The sequence below is a fragment of the Asterias amurensis genome, chromosome 14, assembly GCF_032118995.1.
Source record: "Asterias amurensis chromosome 14, ASM3211899v1".
Taxonomy (NCBI): Eukaryota; Metazoa; Echinodermata; class Asteroidea; order Forcipulatida; family Asteriidae; genus Asterias; species Asterias amurensis.
Window position 1 is genome coordinate 537,850 of NC_092661.1, and position 10,183 is coordinate 548,032.

General features: G+C 39.1%; 1 protein-coding gene across 9 annotated transcripts in view; it reads right to left on the reverse strand.

The window, feature by feature from the left end:
* LOC139947629 (uncharacterized) overlaps positions 1 to 5,592 on the reverse strand; it is a 77,979-nt gene extending 72,387 nt beyond the window's left edge. For all 9 annotated transcript variants that reach the window (XM_071945597.1, XM_071945596.1, XM_071945595.1 and 6 more), the window contains exons 1-5: positions 4,950 to 5,592; positions 1,819 to 1,970; positions 1,189 to 1,362; positions 788 to 992; positions 18 to 248 (exon numbers count right to left, since the gene is read on the reverse strand). In XM_071945597.1, coding sequence (XP_071801698.1) covers positions 18 to 248; positions 788 to 992; positions 1,189 to 1,362; positions 1,819 to 1,970; positions 4,950 to 5,495 — 1,308 coding nt within the window. In that variant the 5' untranslated portion in view covers positions 5,496 to 5,592. The remainder of the gene's footprint in view (positions 1 to 17; positions 249 to 787; positions 993 to 1,188; positions 1,363 to 1,818; positions 1,971 to 4,949) is intronic.
* Positions 5,593 to 10,183: the final 4,591 nt, after the last annotated feature.

Below are 10,183 nucleotides of genomic sequence, written 5' to 3' on the forward strand. Positions count from 1 at the left end.
TTCATCCCTAAGCTCACATTGAGGTGAAGACACGCCTTCAGTCGTCCAATCAGCGTCTCATCCTCCTCAACTTTCTGATCTTTCCCCTTCCGTCTTCCAGCTCTAGTTGTCCTCCCCTGCTGATCAGTGGAATTGACCCGACTCTCTATCTCTTCATAGAACTTGGGCCACAGTAAGTCATCTTGGGAGGGGGTTATTGTTTCTGCTGTGATGTATTCCTTGCAGGCATTTACCAGTTGATTGGTAATCTAAACAAACGAAAGAAAAATTATCAATTTCAGTTATGAAAACAGGGGTCGATTTCACAAACAGTTAGGACTAGTCCTAACTTAGGACTAGTCCTAGGAGATATCAAAAACGTGCAGCTAGTCCTAAGTTAGGACTAGTAACTCGTCCTAAGACGAGATAAGACTAGTCCTAACTCTTTGTGAAATCCACCCCAGGCTTACCACCAAGCTTAGCAAATAAATAAGCAAAAATGAAAGTGTGTACACTGGGTTCGTTTAAGTGCATTACACACTACACAATGGCTTTTCGCCCCATCCGAAGGAAGCAGCAGTAAAGGAAAGTGCCTTGCTTAAGGACAAAAGTGCCAAGCCTAGGACTCGTACCCACACTCTGCTGATCAGAAACACCAGGGCTCGAGTGTGGTGTTCTTGTCCACTCAGCCACGACACGCCAATACATCGAGTTCTTGAAGAAAATTGTTGCTTCTTCTGGTTTTACCAGCAGTTTAAAATGAATGAGTGCAGCAAGTTGTTTACATTCACAAGACTTGGTCCCTTACCTTAGTAAAGAGCAGACCCAAGTAGCCGCTGCGTGCATAGAATCTAGAGATAGAGTCCATCTGTTTGACGCTATTTGCTAAGGCAGGAAGAGCTGTGTTGATAATCTCTGAGGGTGAGGCGCCGTGATAGAGATGCTCAAAATGACGACGTAGAGCTTCTAAATACTTCACTTTATCCTTTGTTTCATTAGCTGCATCCGTTATGCTGAAAGAAGAGAAAGAGTTAAAGTTTAATTTCAGGCCTTGAACTTCATTCTTGAAAGGGGCCAAGCAATTTTTCAAGCAAGGTTTATGAAATGAATTAAATGGCCCAGTGACAAGGGGTAATAATTCTGGAAGCGCTTTGAGACTCCCTTTCGGGTGTGAAAAGAACTATATTATTATTATTATTATTTACAAACCTTGCATCAATGGCTTTCCATTTCTTAAGAACCTTCGACTTGGATGTGATGAGAACGCCAATCACTGTCTTACATTCTTTGCCTTTGAGTTGCTCCATGATGTTTGCTAGCATCCGCTGACGTCTTCTCCATCTTTCTAACTCACTCATCGGACCAGACGTTGGATCCATGAATCTTAAGGCAATAAAGAGGAAAATAGATTAGTTTCAATGGTGCCATTTTAAAACCCTGCAACGAGAGACCTGTGCCCAATTTCAGAAGGACACCAGTCACAAATTGTACATGCGACATGGTTTGGCCGGTAACCTTATTTTGGTAAACAACATTGTTTTGTGCTAAGCTGCTTTATGTGCTTTACATAGCAGCTCCGCACATGCTCTATAAAATTGGGCCCGGTTTGGTTGCAAGGTCCGTTGGGCATTCTTCCATCATTTGCATAAATTTGCATTCTTTCAAGAAACTGCTGAAGACCCACTTGTTTCGTTATTCATCAACAGTGAGTCATTTTTATTTTGGGCCATCTTTGTTTTAAATTTGGGTTGATCTGTGTAGGAGATATCCAAGGGCTCTGCAACCTCTGATGAAGGTGCTCTATAAATGCCAGCTTATTTATTTATTTTTTATTCTTACCTCTCGTCTCCCCCGTCCGCTAGTGCGTTATCAATCGTTGCAATCCATTCTGATACGAGAGCTTCATATTCTGAGATGATACTGTGATCATAAGACGTCGTCCGATGTTTACTAAACTCCTGACTCACCATGTTATCAGGTCGTCTCAGAACCTGATAATTAAAACAAAATGTAATCAACCTTAAGAACATATGTTTTCAGATCATCAGTAGTTGATGTAGATGTCACAATGTTACTTGAGGGAGGTCTTCTTTTGACCTTAGTAGGGGTCGCAGGTCCTCAGCTTGTGATGTAGCATTCAATCAAACACAAAGTACTGGGGTCATGGGGCAATAGTAAGCAATAATTATCCAAGCAAACAAACATTAAATAATATATTTACAGTACGGTAAAATACAACAAACTGGAATTTTGAACTTGTTGAATGACTCACAGTAACATGGGTGCATATGAGACTTGTTTATAAATGTATCACCATGGTTACAGCAAATCTAAAAATACTGATTCTCAACAATCTAATCAAACTCAAAGGACTATTTCATAAAGCTTTCAAGTCAAAAAACATACTCAGAACAGAAAGTTATTGCTAAGCAGAATTGGTTACCAGCAAAAATACACACTTACTGTGAGCTGGTTTCATGAACCTTGCTTTGCAAATAAATTCTGCTTAATAAATGAAAACAGCTTCATGAAATTGCATCAAAGTGATACAAACTTCAATGAACATTAAACAGCATTTGATCTGCAATGTCATCAATACTTAAAGAGCCTAATACTTTAGTTGGAGCTACATGTATAATCGGTAATATTTATGTTCACATTCACGCATAATATAACAGTATTGTCAGAAGATACATGTAGTCACTGGCCATGCATGCTGGCCAGGCAGTGCAATACATGCACCAACATCAAGCCATGCATTCATAAACACATTGCACAAGGAAGTAATTTACCCATCTTGGAAACTTATAGGAACTTCACAATAACGCTGAGAGATCTTATCTTTTACAAATCTGAACAATGCCTTCCACATGATATATAATGTATGCACCACATTTGTTTGTCAATATTGATTCATGCTCTATGATCTACAGGTATCTACATCTAGATAGAATAGTATTCTAACAACCAACATCAACCTTGCCAACTAATTACAAAAAAAACCCTAAGACTCCAAAATGTATCGTACAGGGACTTATCATTCAAAAGTTTGCCACACCCCCTTACCAGAGGATCCCCTCCCGGATCCCAGCCCCAAACAATCTTTCTTTCCCAACCCACTCCCCTCTTCTCAAATCCTATCCCCCAAACCTGCCGGTAGCAGAGCCAGATAATTTGGCACCAAGGCACTGCTTATTGGAGATGGTTTTGGGGCGGGGGGGGGGGGGGGGGGGGGAGTTGGAAAAGCAGGATTCACTGCCAGTCACTCTGTAAATTTCACAAATTCAAGGAAACTAATAATTTCGCGCTAAATTGTTGTGGCCAACTGAGTTGCGATAACGCTACCCTCCTCCCGACGGCAAGGGTTACGTTATCGCAACTATGGCCTACTATAATATGAAGAGCCTGCACTCAGTTGACCTGGGACCGGACAGGCGGACAGAGTGTCACAAATCACACATGATACACACATACCAATATATGACAATGAAATGAGTGACAATGCATGCATGAATTGGGAAATATGACCTCACCAAATCAACTGGAACTCGTCGACGCCGTTTCTGTGTTGTTGGAATGGGTTAGCAAAATGTCAATGGGAAGTAGTTTTTTTAAAAGACTTTGCATGCCATACAAAAATAATTTTATACAAAATGAGGCGTTACTAGCTATAATTTGAGCCATTGGTGGTAATACAAAAATACCACGTTATAGTTTACCTGTAATAAATGTAACGAATGTTAGTTTGTTATTTTTTCTTTATATAAATTTCAGTCTCTTTTTGCCCTAAGATGGAGCTTGATAGTGATTTTAATCAAACACTCGTTTGGGGAAAATATACGGTTGCTCATGGACATTTTCAAAGTAAAATCATCTCATGAATATATTCCAATTGTTTAATATTAATACATGTTTTTATCCGTCCTGTTATTGGCGCTTGTACTGTTTAGATGTTGAATAAAAAAAGTCTGGGTCCTACTACTTGCCGTCAACTCGCCGTCAACTCACTTGCGCCGTCAACTCGCCGTCAAATCCTCCAATATACATTTAAAATCCACAAAAGAAGCATAGAACTGTAAAGTATCAGCTCAAAGAGAATTCGCGAAAGTTTTAGGTCATATTTCGGAATAAAAATTGAGTTTTTTTTCTCGTCAAAAAATTATCTCGAAGCAGGCCGCCATCTTGCTTTTTCAGATTGATTAGTCTTGGCCCAAGATGTCAATGATTGGTACTTTTTTTTTATCAACACAAAGTTGTTTTTGTGAATGAATTTTTGCTGAAAACCATGAGAAATATGTAGTTTAGCCCAGACTTAACACTTCCGTGTCCCAGTTATAAATTTTTCATGTAAATTGAATGAGTTGACGGCACGAAAATGAGTTGACGGCGAGTTAACGGCAAGTCGGCGAGTTGACGGCAAGTAGTAGGACCAAAAAGTCTAATTAATTCATTAATTGTAACCCTTGCTTGATTGATAGTGATACCCCCAGATGGTCACAGGGAAAAGTTTCCGTATGGCGCCACCACTTTTTCATTCGATATGAAATAATATAGTATCTAATTTACCTCAATAAGATATCCCTTTTTGTAAAAATGAGTGAAAAGGTGGTGGCGCCATACGGAAAGTTATCCGGTCACAGGTTCACATTATTACAACTATTATATAAACAGCAATTTTCAAATGGAAAGACTTTTGTATGCTGTCATCACTCATTTTGACCAAGCCAAAGCAAAGGGAATATCTCATTTGAGTAAAAAGATATTTATTTCATAGGCCTAATGAATGAAAAAATGGTGGCAGGATACAGAAATTTATTAATATTACAAAAGATTGACAAGTTTATTCAAAATGCATTTAAATGTTAAATTAGAATAATATCAAATTATTCTTAAATTCAAATTAACATTATTATATTAGCCTATATGAACACTTGACTGTTGTTGTTATTTTTTATTTCTATTTCCATTACCTGCTGCCTCCCTGATGCAGGTACGTTGACGGTTTCAGACAAAGCAGCCGCATATTTCTCCAAACTATTCAAACACTGTGAAACATTCTCATCGGTACATTTACCCCAATCTTTCTGACTTCGCAGAAGAGGAAGATAAATGTCCGAGAGTAAAGTATTGAGGTTGTCCAACACACTGTGTCGCAACTCTCCACAGAAGATGTCCTTTTCCATATGAACTGGGTCCACATCGTGGTTGACATGATGGCGGAGGAAATACAGACATGTTGTTTCTTCGATGTTCACCTCTTTTAGAGTAGCAAGAGAGCTGACAACATGGAGCTGGCGTGTGCTTTGTAAGCCACTTGGGAACAAAGTGCTTGTCTGTGGTCGGTCGGAGTAGAAGAATAGTTTATTCGGTCCGCCTGTACCCAAAAATTGGTTTATCAATTCGAGTGTTTGTGACTCGCACAGAAAATCTTCCAACAATGTTGGGTTATCATGAAAACCGCCGATGTGGAACGATTCCTGGATCTTCGTGGCTATCCACCAATGTCTCTCATCCATTGTGACTATTTTTCTTCAGCTCATGAGCTTTATTTCATGCTAAATAAAACCGTTTTTGTAACAGCTACAAAACGAGCCCGCGATTTTGTTTACAGTAGGCTGCCATTTTGGATGGCGGTCGTCAGGAACTACGAAGTTCCCGGATATTAACGGTTCAACGTTCGTTCACTGGTTCGCTGTACATTCACTTTGTTAGTTAACGCAAGCCGAGTACCAGTACACCCAGCAGGACCCTCGGAGTTTTGTCCAATCAATTAACCGGAAAAGGCTGGCCGTATGTTATATTACCCTCGTATTATTTAGAGTCGGATAACAGTCTTCTGATGCTTTATTTTCTTCAAATGGAGATGTTTATCAAAACAAAGAGAAACTATAATGGTGACAAATACTTCCTCAAGTTTTGATCAAAGGCATTGAACCACAATGACTTTTAGTTAGGGCGCCGGCTATAGTTAAACTACATGTAGTATCTTAGCCTGGAGTTTTAGGGGTAGGCCTATTAATTTGATATTTTAAACCCTTTTACTCTCTGAACATTACAAAAGCTGGCTATGTAAATTGTGTTTCTTATACTGTATTTTTTTATTTTTGTTTTAATGTAGGTGTAGTAGGGGTAGAAAATCCATTGTGTTATTATTCAAGTTAGTTAATCCCAGGTTCTAGTTAATTGCCCTTTCCTGTTTACATTGCCTCCTTATAAGCTGTTTTATTGCACCCCTGTACATGTAGTTGTAAACAGTTTCTTAATCCTTTGGTAGTGTATTCACCCATCCAGTGCATTGTAAATAATCAGATAGCAGCCTGGTAGTGCAAGGAGTACATGTGTTCAAGCTGTCTTCTTCAAGTTTTGATTTTCTTCACCATGTAATTTTGCCATCTTCAAGTGTATTTTCTGCTATTTTGGACTCGGTAAGCATATACTGTCATTTGTTATTGTATAATTCTTTGTTGATTATTTTGACAAATTGTAATATTCCTGTGATTCTTTGGAAGTTCATTTTCTAAAGTTATATTTGTTGAGATTTTGTCTTGGAAGTTACTTTTCTTAAACCTTGGATAGCATTTTTAAAGACCATGTATTTCTTCCTAACTTTGATGGAACTGTTTTTTAATCAAAATGTATTTCTTGTTGTTTTATTTACACAGGTATCCCAACGCCATTTTGAGTTTAATTTGTAACTTTTCTTTGGCACTGTGTTTGGGTTTTAGTTTTACTTTAGTTTAGTTTTGGTTTTTGAGTCTCAGTTAAATATCTTGGTTTAGGTTTGACTGGTTTAATTTAAGGTTTATAAGGAAGAAGGTTTAGATCAAGAGTTTTCGGTCTAAAGGTTTTTGGTTTATAGTCAATAAAGTTATTTTGTTTTATTTTTGTTGAGAAACCTACACTTTGAGTCACTGTTCCTATTTTTTGCATCTCCTCGCGTCTTAGCCCTATCCGATCTTGGTTTTTCTCATTAGTTCAAGCGAGTGCCCCCATAGTTAGCATGTTTATTTAGTTTTATTCATTCTTTTTCTAAGTGTACCCTTTTTCCGGGTTACATAGGCTTACTATGTAATATACTTCTTACATGTGACCCCACGGTCACCAGTGAGAAGTTCTTTGATCTGACTAGGCTACCCAGGTTTAAACAAGACCTGACAATAAAGAAATACATAAATAAATATATAAATAAATAATAAATAAATATCTAATTCCTCCAGTTCCAGGATTCGCCAATTGTGTTTAAACGCTAGCCTAAACATTATTAGATTCCATGCCGTGATAGTTATGTCAATAAAATCATTTAGTTTCCCAATCTTTAGGTTAAGGGTTGGATCAAAATAAATATCAAGTGAACATCATACCCGTTTTGTGGACATAATAGTCACCTTATTATAATGTGTAAATAAATTTAGGCAAAAGTCAAGTTAATTCATTTTGTAGAGGATGTAATAATAGATTTTTATCTTGTTGTAAAGGAAGGGGAAATTGCAAACAAAATAAAAATCATCTGAAATAATGACTGTCTGTCTTATCTCGATGTTTTACTTCACATTATTTCCTTGATTGAGGTTTTATTAAGCGAAGCATCTTCCTTATAAATTTAGTTGAAGTTGTCGAGTGAGCTGTAAGGATCTCTGGTTTCATACCAATGTGGCGACTGTAGTTCAGCTGTAACAGATCGCTCATTCTACACGCTACACGTATCAACAGCTACAATGTTTCTGCTCATTCTTGTTATGACTTTGATCTGGGGGTTGGGTCAGGCCACACTTTTCAAGACTCACCCAGTTGACACCCTCGCCTTGCCGGGAGGGAGTGTGTATTTGAATTGTACAATCCAAAATGTGCAATGTGAAAAAAAAGAAACTTATGAGTTACACTGGCAACGAGGAGTGTCCACCACACCAGAATCCAACAGTTTCATTTTTAACGGCACTTCAGCGTCTAGAGATTTCAATGGGATGGTGAGGTACAGGGTGTTTCCCTATGATTGTAGGTGGAGTTTATATATGTGGGGTGTTGATCAACAAACCGATGGTGACAGATATTACAGCTGCTATATCAGGAAGGTGCAATCGTCTTCAAAAATTGTGGGGGAATACTCCCAAGTAGCGAGACTGACTGTAGTGGATCCGATAGATGCTACCGTCATACCGTCTCATATTGAGAGAAACGTGAGTCAGAATGCAACATTTCATTGCCAAGCTAATCGGCATACTCATCACGACCTACAACACAGGTGGTATCTACAAATGAACGATTCTCAGTCTTGGTCAAGAGTAGAGACTAAGGACTGGGTGGTTGAATTCAAAGAAGATAAGAAGATCATGACATTGAGGTTAGCTATGGGGATGAATGGTTCTAGTGTGAAGTGTTCAGTGAGTATGAAGGGATCAACGTCATTCAAATGGGGCAGAAACGCTGCTAGGATAATTGTTTTACCGAATGAGGAAACCATTGAAACTACAACAGAAATGAAGACAATTGAACCAACAAAATCACTCACATGGCCTCCTCTAATTACCACTGAACGCATAACCAGTGATCCTTCAGACCGACAGTCTAGCCCATCTGCACCCCAGACCCCATCCCCTCTACCGACCAAGAAGCAAGATCCCGATCCTGACAGTAAGAACCCTTCTTCAAGATCTACGGACTCTACAGTCATCTTAGTAGGAGGAGCTGTAGGAGCTGGTTTCTTAGTTCTCCTCATTGTAATCCTCCTGTACTGTCTTGTCTTCAGAGGACGATCTCAATCCAAGACTATCGATAGACGTCAATCTCACACACCTCAAGATGATGGAGAAGAAAGTGATGCAGATGGGATATCAGAAACCCAACTGCACAGAGACACTCCGAGGTGTGATCAAGAAAATGAGCACACTAGCTCTGCAGGCGAGATGTCAGTAGAGTCCCCGAGAGAAATAGTCACTGTAGTAGTGACACCGGACTTACACCAACAAGCAGAGACAAAACATGATCAGGACAATGTAGACAAACCTCTGTCCACTGAAACCGACGGATCAGCCAAGGATGGTGAGAAACGTAAAGATAAACAGATTCATCCCGAGTCCTTGTATGCTGTGGTGGACAAAAGTCGCGCCAAAAGTAAAACCCTTGGCGCCATTTCCACTAAGGAGGCATCTTGGAAAGGCTTCAAAGGTGGGAAAGATGGATTGAAGCTGAATCGTGGAACAGACACCGCTCAGACCGTGAGTAGTTATTCAAAACAAGGAAGTCCGTCTGGGCATCAGAAACCAACCGTCACTGTGAAGGATTTGCCGGTACCAGGACGCGTCGCGTCCGGTCAGAAACCCCCTCGCGTCATTCCGTACCATCTCTCCACCAAAAGCCGAGCAAGCACCATGACCCAAGCCCATGCCGGGCTAGAGCAGACGGCAGACCGTGGTGAGGACGGTCTCGTCAAGGATGACCCAAGACAGAGGAATGTGGAAGGTCTGATCTACGCTGACTTGAATCTATCGCGAGGATCGGCAAGAATCATCAACACGGAGGAGGAGACGGTTTATGCTGACATTGGAAACAAGAATTAGACTGTAGGTAAGTTGGAGAGGGACTTCATGCCACGCCCTTTAAGAAGTCACAGGCTAGGTTGACTATTCCACCGTAATATTAACTATTAACCAACTTAACTGAACATTAACTGGAAGTATACAGCTGAAAAAATGTATTTTTTATCCCAAGTTGAATCATTTGAAAGTGCGAGTTTTTGTTTGTCTGAAAACGTCATGAACTTGTCTCAAAGAAAAAAGAAAGAAATTTAAAACATTATTAAAATGCAATCAAACTTATGTGAAAGCTTCCATGAAAACATGCCTCGCTCTTTTGGTTTATTAAGAATGTATGTAAGAAATCATTTACCACAACATTAATGAGTTAACATTAATTTGAGTAATGTCTTTCTCGATTATTTATCAAGGAATGGTCGGTAATACACATAAAACATAAAAAATAAAATAAATAAATATTCCGGATGTCTGCTGCAGTTACATACACATGATCTAATACTTCGCATAATGGGTAGAGAAGCTAAAGTTATTTGTGTTTACTCTAACACCATTGTGTATAAAGCACCCTTTATCATTGTTTAAAGGGCATTGTTTTTAACTTTTGTAACTCTCATTTTTCGAAACTGGATGTTTAACATTTTAACTTTTTGCCAGCTTTCTGTTTACCGTATAAT